Source organism: Anabrus simplex, chromosome 2 (genome assembly GCF_040414725.1).
Source record: "Anabrus simplex isolate iqAnaSimp1 chromosome 2, ASM4041472v1, whole genome shotgun sequence".
Classification (NCBI taxonomy): domain Eukaryota; kingdom Metazoa; phylum Arthropoda; class Insecta; order Orthoptera; family Tettigoniidae; genus Anabrus; species Anabrus simplex.
In genome coordinates this window covers 1,025,330,638-1,025,353,057 of record NC_090266.1, presented here as the reverse complement: position 1 = coordinate 1,025,353,057, position 22,420 = coordinate 1,025,330,638, and the positions used below count along the sequence as shown (strand labels likewise).

General features: G+C 38.2%; 2 protein-coding genes across 5 annotated transcripts in view; one reads left to right on the top strand and one right to left on the bottom strand.

The window, feature by feature from the left end:
- The window catches only part of Cpr (Cytochrome P450 reductase), a 576,566-nt gene that overhangs the window by 13,075 nt on the left and 541,071 nt on the right, over positions 1-22,420 (bottom strand). For all 4 annotated transcript variants that reach the window (XM_067141922.2, XM_067141924.2, XM_067141923.2 and 1 more), the window contains one exon: positions 9,902-10,005. In XM_067141922.2, coding sequence (XP_066998023.1) covers positions 9,902-10,005 — 104 coding nt within the window. The remainder of the gene's footprint in view (positions 1-9,901; positions 10,006-22,420) is intronic.
- The window catches only part of LOC136864651 (lymphocyte antigen 75), a 350,542-nt gene that overhangs the window by 226,020 nt on the left and 102,102 nt on the right, over positions 1-22,420 (top strand). The window lies entirely within an intron of this gene.

Sequence of the window (22,420 nt, the reverse complement as noted above, 5' to 3'; positions counted from 1 at the left end):
TGGCTTAAAAATTAGTAATAGAGACAGAAACAGCTATTAGCAAAATGCCCGTTGATATTCAAGATGAAACCAGACATGAGACTAAAAAACAAATAAATAATATTTTCAGTACACCAGCACATCTTATATCTTCTAAGCAATTTGCAGACAGAAGAAAGATTCTACAACTTAAAAGCAAAATCAAAAATTCAAAAACCATTATTACCAAAGCAGACAACGGGAACACTACTGTCATAATGGACCAAGCAGACTATGTCGAAAAAACAAAATCCTTCACAGTAATTGATAAAGATCCAACCCAAATTCAAAAACGATTAAAACGGATACTTAAATACATAAAAGTTTTTACTAACGGATAGTGAAAAGAACAAACTGATTAATATGAACCCTGGCCTGCCGACTGTTAAAGCACAACCTAAAATCCATAAAGATGGAGTCCTATACGCCCTATAGTAAATTTCAGACCAAGTCCACTCTATAAAACAGCTCAATTTATTCAACAGTTTCTGAGTAAGCATTACACTTTTCAGGCGAACAAATCCATTAAAAACACCCTTGATTTAATCCAACGATTGGACAAATTTAAATTACAACCATATCATACAATGCATTCTTTTGACATCACCAACATGTATACAAATATTACACCGGAAAAAGTTATACCAATTATTTTGAAAAACCTATGTTCTTATAGCCAGCTTAGTCAACTTGGAATAGCGGACTTTATGCCCATTTTGAAACTTCTAACTAGCAGTAACTATTTATTTTTTTTTTTTTTTTTTTTTTTTTTTTTTTTTGCTAGGGGCTTTACGTCGCGCCGACACAGATAGGTCTTATGGCGACGATGGGATAGGAAAGGCCTAGGAGTTGGAAGGAAGCGGCCGTGGCCTTAATTAAGGTACAGCCCCAGCATTTGCCTGGTGTGAAAATGGGAAACCACGGAAAACCATTTTCAGGGCTGCCGATAGTGGGATTCGAACCTACTATCTCCCGGATGCAAGCTCACAACCGCGCGCCTCTACGCGCACGGCCAACTCGCCCGGTGCAGTAACTATTTCATGTTCGATAAGGTAATATACAAACAGAACGGTCTAGCGATGGGTTCACCGGCATCTGGTATTCTAGCCAATATATATCTTGATTTCTTAGAGTACACTAAAATAGAAAAAGACAAGAAATTTATCAACATCATCTTATGGTCTAGGTTCGTAGACAATACGTTCATTATCATGGATCAATGTATCATCGATGCATCTACCACCCTAACACACCTCCATGACATCGATACGGATATTAAGTTCACTATAGAATAAAAGGTGGATAAGGTCCTCAATTTTTTAGATTTAACTATTACCAGACTCCCATTTGCTTTTAAACATAAAATCTACAGGAAACCAACGCATACAGCTATAACCATCCAACAAGACTCCTTACATCCCCCTAGCCATAAGTGTGCCACCTATAACAGCTTAGTACCGGTACACCGTGCCTACAATGTACCCATATCAAAAGCAGATCTAAACAAAGAACTTAATACTGTACGTAGTATTGCACTTCATAATGGTTTTAATCATAGCTTTATAGAACGTATAATACACAAGTTTAAACACTGACCTAGAACCAATTTACAGAAGAAGAAAAAACGAAATCAGAAACGTATGCAACTTTTACATTTAACCCTGATATTTACCGAGTAACCAACATATTCAGAAAGAAAAATACTAAAATCGCCTTTAAAACCAACAACAGAAATCTTGATACTTTCCATAACTCTAGCCGTGTTAAGGTTTCCAACCCTTTTGATAAGTCGGGCGTTTACAGATTTCACTGCAACGACTGTTCCAGCGTATAATTTGGGCAAACAGGGAGATCCTTCAAAATCAGATAATATAACGAACACATTAATGCTATCAAATACAAAGGATTTTCAGCAATAGGACAGCATACACATGATTACAAACATAGCTTCTACGGCATCAACAATGATATAGACATCGTCGAAGTAACGAATAAAGGTCTTCTTTTAGGCCTAACGGAGCAATGTTTCATTCTTTTGGACCAATACTACAACCCTAATTTTAATCTTAATGATCTATCCGAAAAGCCTACTATCCTATTTGATATACTTATTTCAGTTATTAACAATCTTAAAATTCCAAAAGACCAGCCAATATATAGAACAGTATGCAACACGCTGGCGTATTACCCCTACCGGAATCCACGCCCCCCCCCCCCCCGACCTGTACTCGCCTGTTTCCGCGACCTCCCCTCCCCCTATCGGGCACGCCCCGATTCCCCACTGAAGCTCGCGGCTTGCTGCCTGACATTCTGCTCGGCAGTTCCTCTCTAACTACTCACTTGTGAACGTGGTGCTTGAGATGAATTTCTATCTTTTATATGCCCAGAACTTTTCTTGGTTCCTGTTTTCGTCATACAAAAAAAGTTCAAAATTCTTCTTTTAGGTCCGTTTGATTCGAGATCTTTCCAGAGTTATGTTTATTCACCTGAAAACATTGTTTTTTTACGAAATCTCGCCTGTCAACTTACGGCCCCAAGTTCACCTCACATTATTGAATATAATACTGAAATATAGGTTTAAAACTATTGTTCACACTACTAAGTCAAGCTATTTCAGTAAACTCCATGCAAGATATATGCCATGAAAGTGTTTAATTGGATACTAAACAATCCAACCAATATATAATGGCTCACTGATCATAATCCACGAGAAACTGTTTTTTTTACAAAAATTGGGCAACAAAATGATCTTCTACCCATTTATATTGTACATCAATATTCTAGAACAAAATTAGCTGATAGTGTATGCTTGTTAAGATCTCTCATGACAGAATGTTTAAAAGGTTTTATATTTCATCCGAAGGTCAATAGTCTATTTTTAACAACTGTTTAGACATAATCAAAAAGGAGATTTTGTATGAAACTTGGTGCTACTGTTAATTTTATGCACAGTTACAAGCATTTAACAACACTAGGAGATAGAAATGTACAGAACCCTATATAGAACATTTTATGTCTTTTCTAGAACTTTATAAGGAGCTAATTAGCAGGTATTTGTTTTTCAAATTTCCAAATGTTTTATGATATAACGCAATTGTAAATTACAAGGTATTTTAGAAGGTTTATGTTTGTACATACATATATTATAAATATTCTAATGTAACTAGCTGAATGTCCTTGTTACTTCATCCTAAGCTGATGATGGCATATACAATGCCGAAACCGGTACCTAAAAATGACAATAAAAATGTGACATTTTAATTATTTCACATTTTTTATAGAATTGAACAGGTGGAAAATCCTACCCTTATCTTTGACTGAAGTCAAACAATTGTTCACAATATCCTTGACATCATTGCAAGACCTCGAAACCAGGTGTAAGTTTTAGAAGTTGCTATGTTATAGTTCTAATACTGGTACCATATTCAAAATACGAAATAGACTACAGTACACCTAGAGTCGACTGGGCACCATGCGCTGCTTCAAGTGGCGGCTTGTAGGTTGAGACAAGGGGTTCAATGAGATCCTTTATGTCTCTTAATATTTTGAGATGAATGGCCCAAATATCCTATTCTGATTTGGGTCCAACTGCTATCTTTTCCCTGAAAATCAAACATGGAAACAGTATGATCTATTCCTTCTGCAACAACCCATAATCCACAGTTTTCTCTCATATATACTATATTTGAATGCACGTGTATACTCTTTCCTGTTAACAGACTGCTTCTGCATTAGGGACAACAGAGGTTTTATTCCACATAACCATTTTATTTTCCATCGATCTTCCAATTGGAAGTTTAGTAAAGTCAGTCTCCAGAAGAAACTTCATGATGCTCATTTTGTTTATAAAAGTAAGTCACTTTTTACCAGGAACACAAAACATGCAACTACACTATAATTTTTTTTTTTTTTTTTTTGCTGGTTGCTTTACATTGCACCGACACAGATAGGTCTTATGGCGACGAGATGGGACAGGAAAGGGCTAGGAGTGGGAAGGAAACGGCTGTGGCCTTAATTAAGGTACAGCCCCAGCATTTGCCTGGGGTGAAAATGGGAAACCACGGAAAACCATTTTCAGGGCTGCCGACAGTGGGGTTCGAACCTACTATCTCCCGAATACTGGATACTGTGATACAAATTCTTATAATTTTGTTAATTACCACCTATTCAATACAATAAAAACGTATTACAAACTTACATATTTATTAAGATGTTTATATGGTACATGTTTCGCTCCTTTTTCGTGAGCATCATCAGCCAACTATTATTCACTTAAGGTTGTATAAGAACATGAAACAATTCTTTTGGATTAAGATTATTTCTATAAAACTAATTGACAAATCTTATAATATTTTACAAGTCATATGACAATAAAATTATGTCTTTAAGTTAAAACTTTTTGTCTAAAATCTATCTAACATTTTATTGATGAAACTTATCTGGTGAACATCTTTTAAATTGTTTAAGAAATAAAAAATAAATAAAAAATAAAAAACTTTTGAGATCTGGCTAATTGTATTGATTCATGTTGCTTAACTTGTATGATTGTCGTTAAAACTTCGTAAACTATATTGACAATTTTCTGCAGTTGATGATTGTCTATGTTATGGACATTTGACTTGTTCTTGTTGCTGGAGTAACATTTAAACAAATGTATTGGCATTAATTTTATATTGTCAATAGGATAATATTGTTCGTGAACAAACTTGTTGATGAAACACTTTCTAATGTGATAGTGGATTTAAAATGTTCTCGTATGTTCCAAAATGGCTTGTTGGCTTTTTTTCTTTCTGTTGCGTAATTGTTGAGTAACACTAAAATAGTTAGGACATAAAACCAATATTATTGTTGTTGTTGTTGTTGTTGTTGTTGTTGTTGTTGTTGTTGTTGTTGTTGTTGTTGTTGTTGTTGTTGTTGTTGTTGTTGTTGTTGTTGTTGTTGTTGTTGTTGTTGTTGTTGTTGTTGTTGTTGTTGTTGTTGTTGTTGTTGTTGTTGTTGTTGTTGTTGTTGTTGTTGTTGTTGTTGTTGTTGTTGTTGTTGTTGTTGTTGTTGTTGTTGTTGTTGTTGTTGTTGTTGTTGTTGTTGTTGTTGTTGTTGTTGTTGTTGTTGTTGTTGTTGTTGTTGTTGTTGTTGTTGTTGTTGTTGTTGTTGTTGTTGTTGTTGTTGTTGTTGTTGTTGTTGTTGTTGTTGTTGTTGTTGTTGTTCGAGTCATCAGTCCATAGACTGGTTTTATGCAGCCCTCCATGCCATCTTATCCTATCATATTATTATTATTATTATTATTATTATTATTATTATTATTATTATTATTATTATTATTATTTAGTTCATAGGGTTCTGGTGTTTGTTCTCGGTCGGGTTGGAAATTACATGTACAATGCGGCACACTGCCAACTACCACAGGAACAGTAAATTATTCAATACATCCCTCTGCCTAGGGCTGGTATCAGGAAGGGCTTTCAGTTGTAGAACTGGGCCAATTCCACTTCCTAAGTCTCACAACACGTCAAGGTTGGAAGAGCGCAAGAGCTCACCAAGCAAGGAGGCTGGCAGAAGAAGAAATGATGAACTACGCTAGGAACCCCCAATCGCTAATCCACTGTACAAAGTTGAGAGCTCCTGGGTAGAGACCTATTTCAGTCACCTCCTACGACGGGCAGGAGATAACATACCATGTATTTTGCCCACACGTAGCCATGAAAATTAAATTTTAGCTAGGCCTAACAAGTCAAATACTGTTGAAATCTGTCGACAACAAGGGCTGACCAAGAGAGATTGGATAGAAAAGATGAAAGTCATGAAATTGGCACGAGTACGTGGATGCAATACCACACTCAGCAAAGGGTCTCCGTCATCAACCCACGTTCTCAAGTTGAGAGCCTGGGTGTTACCACTTTCAGTGGCTTCTTACGACAGGTTGGGATACTGTGGATGTATTCTATCCCCGAACCAATAGCTACTCTCAGAAGGTAGTAAAAAATACACCCGTAGGTAGAAGAAAGCATGACACCTAAGAAACTAGAACACAAAGCACAGTTAACAGAAAGAAACTAAGAATATGCTTTACGTTGCACCGACACAGATAGGTCTTATGGCGACGATGGGATAGGAAAGGCCTAGGAGTGCGAAGGAAGCCTTAATTAAGGTACAGCCCCAGCATTTGCCTGCTGTGAAAATGGGAAACCACGGAAAACCATCTTCAGGGCTGCCCGGATGCAAGCTCCCAGCTGCACGCCCCTACCCGCACGGTCAACTCGCCTGGTCAGCATGAAACTAAGAATATGTCATTAAAAGACATTTGTCTTTCCTTATATGCATGATTTCCTTACAGAACTGCTGCACATAAATAAGTCTTCCTGTATTATTTCACTTTAATGTTAGCATATGATGCAGAATTATCCATCCTTCTACATTCATATAACCAAACAAATGCCTGCCAGATTTACTGCCCTTATTTCAGTATAACTTTAATGACAATTAATGGTAAGAGTTTTGAAAATGTTGTTTTTTAGGAGTAAAACTTTATTTTTGCAACCAAATAATCACATGAACTGACAATACAGCTAAACGTCAATATAGAAATTTCAAAGTTCTGGAGTGTTAGCCATCATGAAAGTTACAGGCAACAGTTAGTTCGCTGAGCTTCAACCAGGGGTGCTGTAATGGGTATTTTTAGCAGCTGACACAGCTGACCAGCATCATGAAGTATTGGAAAAAACCATCTCTTCGCTAGTTTTAATTTTAGCAGAATAATCAGCTTCAGCCGCTTCCTTCCCCCTGCCTCTCTACCTCAACTTGCTCACAGCACACTGCTTGCTTGTGTTTAGAGAAGGTTCAGAACCTACCAAAAAAAATGAGTAAAAGTGAGCAAGTGGTTGTGTGGTTTGGGTCACGTACCTATCAGCTTGCATTCGGAAGGTAGAGGACATGAACACAATGTCGGCAACCCTGAAGATGGTCTTCCATGGTTTCCCATTTCCACACCAGACTGTATCTTAATTAACATCATGGTTGCTTCCTTCCCACTCCTAGCTCTCTCCTATCCCATCATCACCATTAGACCTATCTGTGTCTGTATGACATAAAGAAGATTGTAAAAAAATCAGTAGACCTATAATTAGTGTTTTCCATCCAAAATATTTTAAGGTTATAGGGACCTAAATGTTACTCAATCCTGGACAATCATACTGACCTAAAATAAAATTCCAATGTTAATTTTGTAAGGGGTTCACTGAACCCATGAACATATATGAAGAGCCATGTCCGGCCACTACACAGCTAGCATAAAGTGAAATGGGAGGTAGGAAGAGAGCAAGAAAGAGAGAATGTGGTGGTGAGCAGTGGTGAGGGTGCATTTCCAACATTAGCATTTTGCACATGTCACAGTAAATAGAATGATCGTATGCATATTGGGTGGCCCCAATTTAATGTCGCTTCTAGTATAGACTAACGTTTAATCCATGTTATGATGGTTGCTCCAGTTGGTCTAGACTTGTTTGATCAGATTCAAGTCAGGACTTCTGGATGGCCATTCCATTTGTTGCATGTGGTGCTCTCGTAGAAATCTCCAAACGAGGTTTGCTCTAGCATTATCATGCATGAATACTGCATTTTCTCCAAGTTGTCTTCTGGAAAAGTTGACACAGATACCAAATCCTGTTCTGAGCAACACCTATCATTCAGGCAATGAACCACTGTGAGTAGCCTCCATGAAGTACTGTAAGTGCAAGAGTGGCTTCATTCGACAACAGCTTCCCCCATCGCCTACCTTGATCCACGTAATTCGCCATGACTTGTGTAAACATTTCGCAGCACACAGTCCAACCTATGCACACACACTTTGAATCAAGGTACTTGTACCTTTCAAATGACATCTGGACAACAGCCCTCTTATTTTAACAGGACATGTTATTGTCATAATAGTCCAATCCCCACCCCACTATGCATTCATACAATGTAGTTAAGAAACACCTGATGATGCGACCAAATTTCTTTCTCAAACAGCTGATAAATGATCATTTCAAAGCGTTTTCTCTGAAGTTCATAAACAAGAGATGTGTGGGAAAATCCTTTATGACAACAACTGTGGGTCGAAGAGACCAAATATCAAGGTCATTGCTTCAAAAATCCTTTGTATTTTTTGAATCTATATATTACACCATGTCACCTCCTGCACCATTGTACACAGAAATTAATACTGAACCAGTCAGCAAGAAGTGACTACAACTTTCTTTAGGGAGGCCAAGAGATTTATTTTGAATATGTTCACAATATGTCAGTATTCTTGTTAACTAGCTTGACAAATGTTCCTGATAAAACAGAAGGGTGAGGAGTAACTTTCAGAAGTCAAATGCCAATTGTAGGTGTAATGTTCACAATCCTGTCCAAACAAGTTACATTGCCAATATATTTTTATGGCAAGTGATTCTTGTTTTAAAATTACAATTTGCTTTACATTGCTCTAACACAGGTAGGTCTTATGGCAACAATGGGATAGGAAAGGCCTAGGAGTGGGAAGGAAGTGGCCATGGCCTTAAAGTACAGCCCCAACATTTGTCTGGTGTGAAAATGGGAAACCACAGAAAACCATCTTCAGGGCTGCGAACAGTGGGGCTCGAACCCACTATCTCCTGGATGCAAGCTCACAGCTGCACGCCCCTAACCGCATGGCCAACTCACTCGGTGCAAGTGATTCTTCAAAATTTACAATGAATTTGCTGAATATAGGTCTTGAGGCAAACAAGAGACCGACACTTGTCAATATCATCAACCATCACTGTCCAGGAGTAGTAGGTCTTTGATCTGATTTAAGAACTTCTATATCATTCAACCTAGAGTTTCATATGATGTGCCAAACACTTCAACTACGAGGAGCAAGAAGCTCTTTTAGATTCATTTCTGAACTTGAATGAAATTTGTAAGAGTTGTGAGATGCTGAATGTCATGTAAGCTTCACCTGACTTATGCGATGTAAGGTTCAAAAGTTGTCCCTACAAGTGTGGCAAAGTTTACTGGAAGAAGCTTGGTTTTGTATCCAATTGAAGACAGTGGTCCTGCCATTTCTAAATTACAAGCACCAGCTCACAACTGATTCAACATTGGCAAGCTCCCCAATTGCTAGTTGTTTTACGTCGCACCGACACAGATAAGTCTTATGGCGACGATGGGACAGGAAAAGCCTAGGAGTGGGAAGGAAGCGGCCGTGGCCTTAATTAAGGTACAGCCCCAGCATTTGCCTGGTGTGAAAATGGGAAACCACGGAAAACCATTTTCAGGGCTGCCGACAGTGGGGTTCGAACCTACTATCTCCCGAATACTGGATACTGGCCGCACTTAAGCGACTGCAGCTATCGAGCTCGGTGCTCCCCAATTGAATGACTACTTTTCCACACTGCAGTCACGGATCCTGTTCATTGTTCCACTGGCTAGTCACAATCTTAACATTGCAGCTTAACAAAGGAAACTGATCAGAATGTTTATACACTCTCCTTTTGACTGCACTGGCTGCATTGCTGACACCTTCAACCAAAGTAATACTTCTGCTTCTCTCCTAGCAGTAGCAGACAGCTATGATTTTTGTAGATTATACAGTAAAACCACATGGGGCCCATACAACCCATCAGAGAACCCTTCTGCCTAGCCAGACGGTCTGAAAATAATGGAACATTACATAGTCGGTATGGACCTATTGCCTGGCTTCCTTCACGGACAGCTATTATGGTCCAGCCTTCATTTCAAATGTGAGCTGATATTTTGGAAAGCTCCCCTTTTAGTAAACAGCACATCATAAAACTGATATAGGAATAGTACCAGCCCCCCAAAGGTCCCAGATGACACACATGCAAATAAAATCCAGACCCCACAGTATTTCTTATGAACTGACCTTCTTCCTTTGCTTGATCCCTCTCTTGGATGAATCCTCTGAATGGTGCCAAGCCAGTGCCAGGTCCAATCATGATTACAGGAGTTTGTGTTCTTGTTGGCAGCCTGATGAAAAACAAATTTGAAAAGATTTCTAGATTAACAAATCCATTATAATATTAATCAAATTAGGAAACAATTTTAACCAAAATTAGGGATTACATAAATTTTTACAGTAGTCAATGCTGTAAAAAGAAATCACACGATATGGAACAAAATTAAGGCGTCAGGTAACATTTTTATATAAGTGTAATATTCCGTGCTCTATTCTCTAAATTCAGCCTGTCTACTGGCCATGATAATTACAGCATTAAGTCTGATACCATAGTTAGATGGTTTAAGTCCCATTGGTGGGAACAATTTTCACCATCAGAATGTTGATTGGCAGGATAGCCTGAGTTCAATTCTAAACCTCTCTGCAGTGGTCATATGGAGTGAGGGAATATGAAGCTGTTGAAGATGATTTATCCTTGGTATTACTTGATGGGAGTAAGCCACGCACCGACACCAGGTTTCACACTCTCCCTAACTGATCATCATCATCACCATCATATATGACACACATAACATGCAGTCATTACCCTCAAGTAATGATTTTTGCCTCTGAGGAAAGGAGTAACAAATTCTTTGACCAAAGACAGTGAGAAAAAATAAATGAAGATCGCAATCTACCCATCATCATGGTCAATAGATGTATCTAAATGCCTGGGCATTAGAAACAACACACGCATACTCTAAATTTTGCAACGGAATTGCCCTGTGGCTGAGGCCTACTCAGCGACAAGGATCCAGCCCAAATGGATGACCATACTGAAATAAAATTGTGGCATTGTATGGTCACTTTGACACTCTGTTTTGAAACATTTTGTTCAAGCAGATCCCCAGCTGTTCCCATGGACACAGCCCCTCAATTCACAAGAAAACCCTAAGCATAACCAGCAATCAAACCCAAGAGCACACAAGATCACTGGATAACAGATAAGTCTGAATTAAGATCAGTCCACCATCTTCATAACAAAGGGCTGTTATATACGAAATAGAACAAACAAACTCCACAAACTCTATCCTACAGGTTCTATTTAATTAAGATGCACTTTCTGTTTCATTAACTTTCATTTCAAACTCTTAAAGAGAGAAAATTAGAGAAAGCTCTCTTTTGTACAAAGTGAACAGCAAACTACCAGCTGAGTGATGATAAAGACAGAAACAATAATCCTGCCTTGAGCAATTCCCCTTTTAATAATTACAGGATCAGATAAAGCTTCACCTACTCTAATTCTACGAGTTCTATTTTCTAGAAATATAGCCACCCATTCAGTCACTCTTTTGTCTAGTCCAATTGCATTCAATTTTGCCAGTTGTCTTCCATGATCTATCCCAACAAATGCCTTTGATAGGTCAATCACGATACAGTCCATTTGACCTCCTGAATCCGCTATATCTTGCTGGAATCCTACAAGTTGAGCTTCAGTGGAATAAAATTTCCTATACCCAAACTGCCTTCTATCACATAATCAGAAAGAATGCTTTCCCGAAGCATACATGCAACACATGTTAAACTGACTGACCTGTAATTTTCAGCTTTATGTCTATCACCCTTTCCTTTATACACAGGGGCTACTACAATAAAGATTTTATTGCAGCCAATGGCCATTAAAATATGTCTACACGGCTAATTTCATCAAACAGAATTTGGTTAGTCCGATCTGTCTTTTAGTACACGTCACAACATGATATAAGTCACAAGTCTTCTCGCACAGTACACATATACATTCCTTTCTCGGGGTGTGAAAAGTTTTGTTAGCACACACGCGGAGATGAAAACCGTGTGTTGCTAATCTAGTCACTATGTGCTGATATCATACAGGGTGGCACACGAAATGTCACACATCGGAAATGTTTTATAAAATGTGTAAACCTGGGCTCACAACCATGTCCTTTCGTGAACAGAAACCTTATTTCATGCGTGATCTGACAGGCAGCACCACATCTCGTGCATGCGTACCGGCTGCCAGTTATACAGCATGGCGGACAAAGGGAGATTGACGCGTGAACAGAAGATAGTGTTGTTTTATACTGAAGCAAGGGCGTAACTCGGACCCAGGAAAGGTTTCGTGTTCATTTCCATTCTCGGTGGGCTCCTTGCCGGCAGACGGTATACAGACTGGCCAAGCAATTTGAAACAGAACGCAACATACTCGAGAGAAAACGGCTTCGCCTCAAGCTCACCAGAGAATGTTGCTGCTGTGAGAGCGGCTGTGGCTCGGAGTCCCTCCCTATCCACCAGAACTACATGTGTTCAGCTGGGCATCTCTCGTCGGTCAATTCAGAGAATACTGCATTCTGACCTTGACGTGTTTCCATAAAAAATGACAAATGTTCTGGACTTCCTGAATGAACATTTCGGGCCCCGTGTGATGTCCCATCGATATCCAGAGCGTTTTCAGAGCGGCTCAATCTGGCCACCGCATAGCGCCGATCTCAATCCCTGTGACTTCTCCCTGTGGGGATATTTGAAGGAGACAATCTACCGCCATAATCCAGAAAATGTACAGCAATTGCAAGCGGCCATTGTGACTTTCTTCCGAGGGTTGAGTGAGGACTTGTGTCATAGAATGATCGCGAACATGCAGGTGCGTCTCGAAGCTGTTGTAATACCCAGAAGGTGGACATATTAAACATGTCCTGCACACGGACTAACCATGCACATGTCAGTGAATGTTGTAACGCCATTTTGTATTCAATATGTTGTATATTACATTTTCTATAAGCAATTTCCAGTGTATGACATTTCGTGCACCACCCTGTAGTTTGCCTTCATCCAATCCGTACTGGTCGTAGCCTCTGTGGTATAAAATGTTTCCAATATATCTCCCTTCTTGGTTTGCAGCTCTGTTTGTAACTGGTTGAATGCATCTGTAGATGGCAATATTAGTTTGTGACATAGTTTTTCTGTATAGAAGAGTTCTCTTGTCAGCTTGTAACATAGTCTTGAAGGAGTGAATTTGGACAAACATAATACCTTTTTCATGTACTGTAGATTGCTTTTACACTTTCAATGTCTCGAATATTTCCTTTAGTGAGATGTTCCCATATCAATTCTCGTCCGTATGTCATTATCGGATATATTTTTGCATGGAACAATTTCATAGCGACTTCAACCAAAAGTTTGCATAAGATCAAGATGTCATTCATTAAAATTATGGCCGCAGCCACTCTATCCTTGATGTGTCTGGTATGTGTCTGGATTGTGTCTGGATTGCATTGTTGGATGCGCCTGAGAATGGTTGGCTGTTGAGAGAGCTCTTGCATTATTGTAGTGATAAAGTAGTTAAAACCTATTGAATTAGCTTAATTTTGTGTAATTGTGATTCATTTAGTGCTATTTATATAGTGGTGTTTAGTGCTTGTTGGTAGAAATTGGGAGTAGTGATATTTAAAATTTTATAACAAGTAATTCAGTTGGTCTTCAGTAAATTACATTTTCTAGGTTAAGTAGGCTAGCTAGATGTACCTTGTTTCGAATTTAGGATTAGGAAATACTTTAGGTAATAATATTAACTTTTAAAATATTTGTAAATATCTGTAGGTTCATTGGTATAATACTTACAAAGGCAGATTATCATAAGGAATAGTACCGTAACTTCCGCCACAACTTCTCCGGTATTTCGTATAGATATCCGTTCAAACTATCGCGAAGGTAATAATTTACTACATTAAAAAACACAATACACCTGTATACTTCCATTTAAAAAGAAGTTAAAGAGACTACACGGTAATAGTTAACAGTCGTATTGTTATTGATTATTGTCGCTCGTCATATTCAAATATTGCATTGTTGGCTACAGTCGTGAACAAAGGGTGTAGTGTAGCCAAGTAAATATAAATAAAAATCAGCTGATCTTGTATTCCAATCATTTGTAGTTCTGAGTAGGTAGTGAAAGTATCCGTAATTTATATTTTGCTCCCTCGATCTTTCAGTATTTATGAGTAGTTAGCTAATAACAATAAAGTTCATATATCCCAGTAATTGCAATTCAAGTCCCTGGAGTAGTAGGATAAATTATTGTAGACAACCTCGTATTTTTCAGTAGGCCTAATTAAGGACACTTATTCTCTGTCCTGTGGAGTAGGGAAAATAATAGTAATCCACCAGCTGTAATAATCACATAACCACATTTCAGTTGAGAATTGTAGTGAAGATAAGGTATATTAGATAGTATCTTGCCTATTATATTTGTGTTTTTTATGTGTACGGCAATCCTTTCGGTACTTAAGCATTTAATCAAATGCAAGGTTTCATTTCTATTAGAGCATTGTAGAATAATGTAATACTAAAGAAATAATCTTCTGTCTATGCGTTTAACTTTATTGGTAATCCTTGAGTACGGTAGTTCTTGCAAATTTCAAACCTTAGGCCTAATTGCAATTTTCATTTCTAGTTGTGCTTAATAATAACCTATTGTAATTAGGATATGTCTCAACGTAGTTTAAAAACTGTTGTAGGGTATTGTAGTGACTTATTAGAAATTAGAGTGCTTATTCAATTATTTTGAGTAGTCTTGCAAACATCAAACTTTAATTGTAATTTCCATTTCAGTTTGTGCTTAATAATAACCTGTTGTATTATAATTAGGATACGTCTGAACGTAGTTTAAAATCATTGTAGTGTATTATAGTAGGTATCTTATTATAAATTTATTCTATTACTGTGAAATATTTGTGTAGTGTAGTATCAGTAGTATGTATAGTATCTGTGGTATCTGTATTAACTCTCTTACTAGAATTCTGTTGCAGTAATTACGGAAGACTTAACTGCAGTTTAGAATTGAGTAGACCTAATTCTTGTGTACTACGTTTGGTTTTCAGTGATTAACAGCAATTTTTATTCTGTTAGGGTGTTGTAGAAAAAAAATTCGTACAACTAAGTACCGTAGTATTTTTTTTTTTTTTTTTGCTAGGGGCTTTACGTCGCACAGACACAGATAGGTCTTATGGCGACGATGGGATAGGAAAGGCCTAGGAGTTGGAAGGAAGCGGCCGTGGCCTTAATTCAGCATTTGCCTGGTGTGAAAATGGGAAACCACGGAAAACCATCTTCAGGGCTGCCGACAGTGGGATTCAAACCTACTATCTCCCGGATGCAAGCACGCCTCTATGCGCACGGCCAACTCGCCCGGTCGTAGTATTTGTAGTGTAGTAGTAGCTTATATTAATTACCATATTATTGTGTGATCTTTGTGAACTATCCTAGACAATATTTCTTTCTTTTCATTTTTTATAGGCAATATTTCTTTCCTTTCATTTTTATTTGCACAGAATAAGTTATTTTATCTTTCCTTTTCTTCCCATTATTCTGTAAATAATGGCTAAGGAGTGCAAGTGTAGGAACTGTGGGTGTGGCCAGGCATTAAGTAGTATGAGGGAGGAGTTGGAAAGTTTGATGGAGATAATTAGGATTCTCTCAGAGGACAGGAAAGAAAGTAGGCCTCCCTCCAATAATGTACAGGATACAGTAGGTATAAAGGAGGGATGGGAAGGAAATGGGGGAACTGTAGAAGGAGATGGCAGGCTAAGGGCTCTATTCACGATCAGAATTCAGGATAGCTGTCTGTGAGAAATCGGTACGACTCACTGCAGTTAGAACAACTGAGGGAAGATGAGGAACAGGGAACTGTTGCTGAGATGTGTGGAGGTAGGAGGAAGGGAAAAGGTAGGAAAGGGAAATGTAGTGTAGTGGAAAGGGAAAGACAGGTGGAACAGGGTCATGGGAGGGAGAAAAGGGAAGAGGAAGTAGCTTCTGCAGCTGTCAGAAAAGATAGGGCTGACCAGGAGGGGAGGGGATCAAATGAGGTGGGTAGGGATAAGGCTCTGGTCATGGGGGATTCCATCGTTAGACATGTGGGGAAAGTGTGTGGCGGAAAGGGAACCAGGGTAGAGTATTATCCAGGAATTAGTTTAAGGCAGATGTTGAGGAAAATAGAAGAGAAGGAAGAGGGAAAGGAGAAGGTGGTAGTGTTTCACGTTGGTACTAACAACATAAGGCAAGCAAGTATAAGCACCAACATAGTTAGGATGTGTGGGATCTAGTAAATGCAGCATGGATAAAGTTTAAGGAAGTGGATATTGTTATCAGTGGAATACTGTGTAGGAGGGATACTGACTGGAAAGTAATTGGGGATTTAAATGAGACTATAGAGTAGGTATGTGGGAAACTGGGAGTGAGATTTCTAGATCCTAATGGGTGGGTAGGAGACAGGATCTGCACTCAGATGGCCTTCATTTAGACCACAGTGGAAGTTAGGAAACTTGATTAGAAGGGTTATACGCAGGTACACTCAGGGAAATGGGGTGGCCTGGGAAGCGGTGTTAAACGAACAGGGAACTGGAAATCAAGTAGGGATGACATAAAACTGTTAGTGCTCAACTGTAGAAGTACTGTAAACAAAGGAATCAAATTAAGTAATTTAATAGATATATACTTACCAGATATTGTAATAGGAGTTCAATCATGGCTGAGAAATGATATAATGGATGTAGAAATATTCTCAGGGAGCTGGAGTGTGTATCGTAGAGATAGGATAGGAATGGAAGGAGGGAGGGTATTCATTCTGGTAAAAGAAGAATTTGTAAGCTACAAAAAAGTTAAGGATGAAAAACATGAAATTCTGGGTGTAAGGCTCATCTCTAAAGATAATAGGCAACTTGATGTCTTTGGAGTGTACAGACCGGGAAAGGGTAGCGTTGACGCTGATTCAGAATTATTTGATAAGATAATCAGCTATGTTGGAAATGATATGGAAAGGAATGTGATAGTAGCAGGTGATCTCAATTTACCAAATGTGAATTGGGAAGGTAATGCGAATGACAGGAAGCATGAACAACAAATGGAAAATAAGTTAATATTGGAAGGGCAGCTGATTCAGAAAGTGATGGAACCAACTAGGGGGAAGAATATTTTGGATGTGGTGCTGATAAAACCAGATGAGCTCTATCGAGAAACCGAAATAATAGATGGTATTAGTGATCATGAAGCTGTTTTTGTGGTAATTAAAAATAAATATAAAAGAAAGGAAGGTATTAAAATTAGGACTATTAGGTAGTACCATATGGCTGATAAAACAGGCATGAGGGAGTTTTTAAAAAGTAACTATGATCGCTGGAAAATTGTAAATAAAAATTTAAACAGATTCTGGGATGGGTTTAAAGCAACTCTTGAGGAATGTGAAAATAGGTTTGAACCTTTAAAGGTGGTAAGGAATCGTGAGGACCCACTATATTATAACAGAAGTAAAGAGACTAAGAAGGAGGTGCAGGTTGGAATGAAATGGAGTTAGAAATGGTTACGGAAGTAAGAAAAAATTCAAGGAACTTATAGGAAATTGAATCTAGCAAAGAAGTCAGCTAAGGATAACATGATGGCAAGCATAATTGGTGGCCACACTAATTTTAGTGAAAAATGGAAGAGTATGTATAGGTACTTTAAGGCAGAAACAGGTTCCAAGAAGGACATTCCAGGAATAATTAATGAACAAGGGGAGTGTGTATACGAGGATCTTCAAAAGGCAGAAGTATTCAGTCAGCAGTATGTAAAGATTGTTGGTTAAAAGGATAATGTCCAGATAGTTTGTTTTTTTTGCTAGGGGCTTTACGTCGCACCGACACAGATAGGTCTTATGGCGACAATGGGATAGGAAAGGCCTTGGAGTTGGAAGGAAGCGGCCGTGGCCTTAATTAAGGTACAGCCCCAGCATTTGCCTGGTGTGAAAATGGGAAACCACGGAAAACCATCTTCAGGGCTGCCGATAGTGGGATTCGAACCTACTATCTCCCGGATGCAAGCTCACAGCCACGCGCCTCTACACGCATGGCCAACTCGCCCGGTAATGTCCAGATAGAGGAGGTGACTAATACTAAAGAAGTATTAAAATTTACCTATGACAGCAATGACATTTACAGTAAGATACAAAAGTTGAAAACTAGAAAAGCAGGTGGAATTGATAAGGTTTCGGGGGATATACTAAAGACAATGGGTTGGGATATAGTACCATATCTGAAGTACTTGTTTGATTATTGTTTGCATGAAGAAACTTTGCCAAATGAATGGAGAGTTGCTATAGTAGCCCCTGTATATAAAGGAAAGGGTGATAAACATAAAGCTGAAAATTACAGGCCAGTCAGTTTGACATGCATTGCATGTAAGCTTTGGGAAAGCATTCTTTCTGATTATATTAGACATGTCTGCAAAATTAATAACTGGTTTGACAGAAGGCAGTTTGGGTTTAGGAAATGTTATTCCACTGAAGCTCAGCTTGTAGGATTTCAGCAAGGTATAGTAGATATCCTGGATTCAGGAGGCCAAATGGACTGTATTGCGATTGACCTATCTAAGGCATTTGATAGGATAGATCATGGAAGACTACTGGCAAAAATGAGTGCTATTGGACTAGAAAAAAAGGGTGACTGAATGGGTGGCTATATTTCTAGAAAATAGAACTCAGAATTAGAGTAAGCGAAGCTTTATCTGACCCTGTAATAATTAAGAGGGGAATTCCTCAAGCCAGTATTATTGGACCTTTATGTTTTCTTATATATATCAATGATATATGTAAAGAAGTGGAATCAGAGATGAGGCTGTTTGCAGATGATGTTATTCTGTACAGAGTAATAAATAAATTACAAGATAGTGAGCGGCTGCAGGGTGACCTCGATAGTGTTGTGAGATGGACGGTGGGCAATGGTACGATGATAAACGGGGTTAAAAGTCAGGTTGTGAGTTTCACAAATAGGAAAAGTCTGCTCAGTTTTAATTACTGCGTTGATGGGTTGAAAGTTCCTTTTGGGGATCATTGTAAGTACCTAGGTGTTAACATAAGAAAAGACCTTCATTGGGGTAATCACATAAATATGATTGTTAATAAAGGGTACAGATCTCTGCACATGGTTATGAGGGTATTCAGGTGTTATAGTAAGGATGTAAAGAGAGGGAATATAAGTCTCTGGTAAGACCCCAACTAGAGTATTGTTCCAATGTATGGGACCCTCACCAGGATTACTTGATTCAAGAACTGGAAAAAATCCAAAGAAAAGCAGCTCGATTTGTTCTGCGTGATTTCTGACAAAAGAGTAGCGTTACAAAAATGTTGCAAAGTTTGGGCTGGGGAGACTTGGGATAAAGGAGACGAGCTGCTCGATTAAGTTGTATGTGATATGATATACTAACAATTTGTTGGTTGTTTTGATCCACCTTTTCAATACGAATTAGTTTGTGTTGCTAGGTTGTAATGTTACAACACTAATTTACCGGGACATGTTTCACTTTATTCACAAGCATCATCAGCCTATACATTTGTCTCAAGGTTTTTCATATTTGGATAGTTGTTACAAATTTCATTACATTGTAAATCTAATTTCAGTGATAACAATATTTAAAACATATGAATAATATACACATTAAAAATTATGACAATATGATTTGCAATGTTAAAATGGAGTAACTCTTAATTCTAAAACACATTGACGTCCAAAACACAGTTTTTACAATTTGAAAATTTGGCTAAAAATTGTTTGCAATGTTAAAATAAAATTGATTCAACTATAATTTGGAATTAAAATTTGAGTCATAAATATAAATATTGGATGTTATTATATAGGAGCCACAGTTTCTAAAGTGCGTTGGTTTCTAGAATACAGTAATATTTCAGTATTGAGAATTTTAGTTAAGAATTGTGCTCTTTAAATAATGTTATTTAAAAAGACTGTAATTTTGCATCATGCGTGATTAGAGTCATGATGATGATGAAAAGGTGGATCAAAACAACCAACAAATTGTTAGTATATCATAGCATAGTTCAATACGGGTCTAATCATGAGATTAGTTACATGTAATAAGTTGTATGTTCCGAGCTGTGAGTGGAGAGATGGCGTGGGAGGACATCAGTAGACGAATAAGTTTGAGTGATGTCTTTAAAAGTAGGGAAGATCACTATATGAAGATAAAGTTGAAATTCAAGAGGACAAATAAGGCATATATTCGTTTATAGGAAGGCGAGTTAGGGACTGGAATAACTTACCAAGGGAAGTGTTCAATAATTTTCCAATTTCTTTGCGATCATTTAAGAAAAGGCTAGGAAAACAACAGGTAGGGAATCTGCCACCTGGACGACTGCCCTAAATGCAGATCAGGACTGACTGACTGACTGACTGACTGATAAGTAGTTCCTGACGTCTGTAATGTAATGCCAAAATATTTAAAGTTGTTTACGATTGGCATAGTTTCTCCTCCATTTTGATAGCGAATTTTTTCTGTTAATGCTGTTCTGCCTCCCTTGCGGAAGATCATCTGTACCGTCTTTTGTCGATTAATTCTGAATTTATTGTCCTCTGCCCAAATGTTCAGCTTGTTGAAAGCAGCCTGTAGTTTTTCGTGTTTTTTTGATACGAGTACCATGTCATCTGCATACATGTATCTCGTCGCCTTCGGCTTTTATAGTGGGTATTAGGTGTAAGACCGCTATATTGAAGAGTATGGGGCTTATTGGATCACCCTGTAGTATTCCGTTCAGCTGCATTATGGGATTCGAGATAGAGACGTTATCGTTTACAGAGATATAATTATAACCAAGAATGGTCCTAATGATGTTCGTTAAAGGATTCATATATCCTATTATGTTTCCCAGTTTCTTCAGTAGCTTTTCCCTGTCAACTAGGTCAAACGCTTTGTTGTAGTCTACGAAGATCACTTGAAGTTTCCCTTTTGGATGTCTGAGGGCATCCGTTATGTTGTCAATCAGATTCTTTATCGCATTCATTGTAGATCTCCCTCGTCGAAAGCCGAATTGCTCTTCCGGTAAGGCGTGGTCTACCTCTTCTATCAGTCTCGTTAGTAACCTGGTAAATATTTAAAGATATTGCTTTCTAAGGCAATTCCACGATATGAATCCGGGCAACTTGTGTTTGCCTTTCCTTTATATAAGATCTTCATCATTGAGTGTCGCCAGGTGTCAGGGATTTCGTTCATTTCCACGCACAATTGAAGAGCGATGTCCATGTTGTTAGTATATTTTCTGTAGTTTGTATATGTTCGTTGAAAATGCCATCAATTTCTGCAGCTTCCAAGTCCCTTATGGAATTTTTTCTTCCTCATCGGTGAAGTCCTGAAAGAGTTTTTGTTCTCCCTGTACGATATTATCTACTGTAGTTACAGATAAGTTGTCCTTGTTCAGCACTTTCCTAAAATGTTCTTCCCAGTCTTCTATGGCAATATCATGAGGGAAGTGCGGCTTTCCTGGCTTTAGAGTTATAAACGGATTTAATTTTGCCTCTTTGACTAGTTTCTCTCCATCTTCATCTCTATGTTTTTCTCTTTTTTCTTTTAATAAAGCCTTAGATATTCTTCTCTTCATCGCCTAGATTTGTAATTCGCTTTCTTTGCGTGAGGGCCTTGCTTTGTGGTGAGCTATAAGAGTATCTTTCTGAAGAATATACCATTCTTGATCAAACCATGATTTTGCTTTCCTCGTCCTGTCCCCAGTCTTTACCATTCCCATTCATATTACCTGTTCTATCTCCTGGGTTGCCTCATTTATGTTGCCTTTGGTTATGTCACTTTGAATAATTTCCAATGTTGGAGTGATTTCCTGGAAGGCTGCTAGATTGGTTATTCTTTTGTATTTAGTCTTCACCTGTTGGCTCTTCAGTTCTAAGTGTTTCACTGTTACAGTTATCTTGATAGGTAGATGTTTTCTGATAGGGGTCATTGGTGAATCATCTATTACTTGGAGTGATTTTATGGTTTACGAAAACAAGATCTACGATACTGTGTCCATTGTGACAGATGTACGTTGGTTCCGCTGGCTTGTTTACTAGCATGAGTCCTTCAGATTCTAGGTATTCTCTCACCAGTCGTGTTTTCTGATTTGGCATGTCTATGCGACAGTTTAGATCACCTGCTATGATGAGGGGTTAATTCTTTCTTATAATGTTTACTGCTTCCTTGAGCAAGTCTATTATGATGTCTTCTTGGGTATCTGGCTAAAGGTATGCACATATCAATAATGTAAACGTGGTTTTGACCAGCAAAAGGTGTGGTGTTCTGTATACAGTTCTCATTGGAGTCAGTTCCAGTTTTTCGAAGCAAGATATTCCTCCACTGGGTCGTCCTTTTGCCCCTTGCAATGACAGACTGTGTGTTGTGTAGTATCCTTGTATTGATAATGGATCTGTTAAGAATGTCTCCACTAGTATTACAATGTCCGTGTCTATAATATTTATTGGCATTTGGTTTAGGGTGCTCCTTAGTCCCTCTACGTTCCATAACATTAAGCTTATGGGGTCATCTAAGGCATTGCTTGGGCTATTATTGGAGTATAGTTCCTGTGTCCCTATTATATTGGGCACTGTCGTCAAACATTCTACATTCCCTGTTAAGAGCTTTATTGTATCACTCTCATCCATTATGCTATGCTCTACTTCTTTCCCA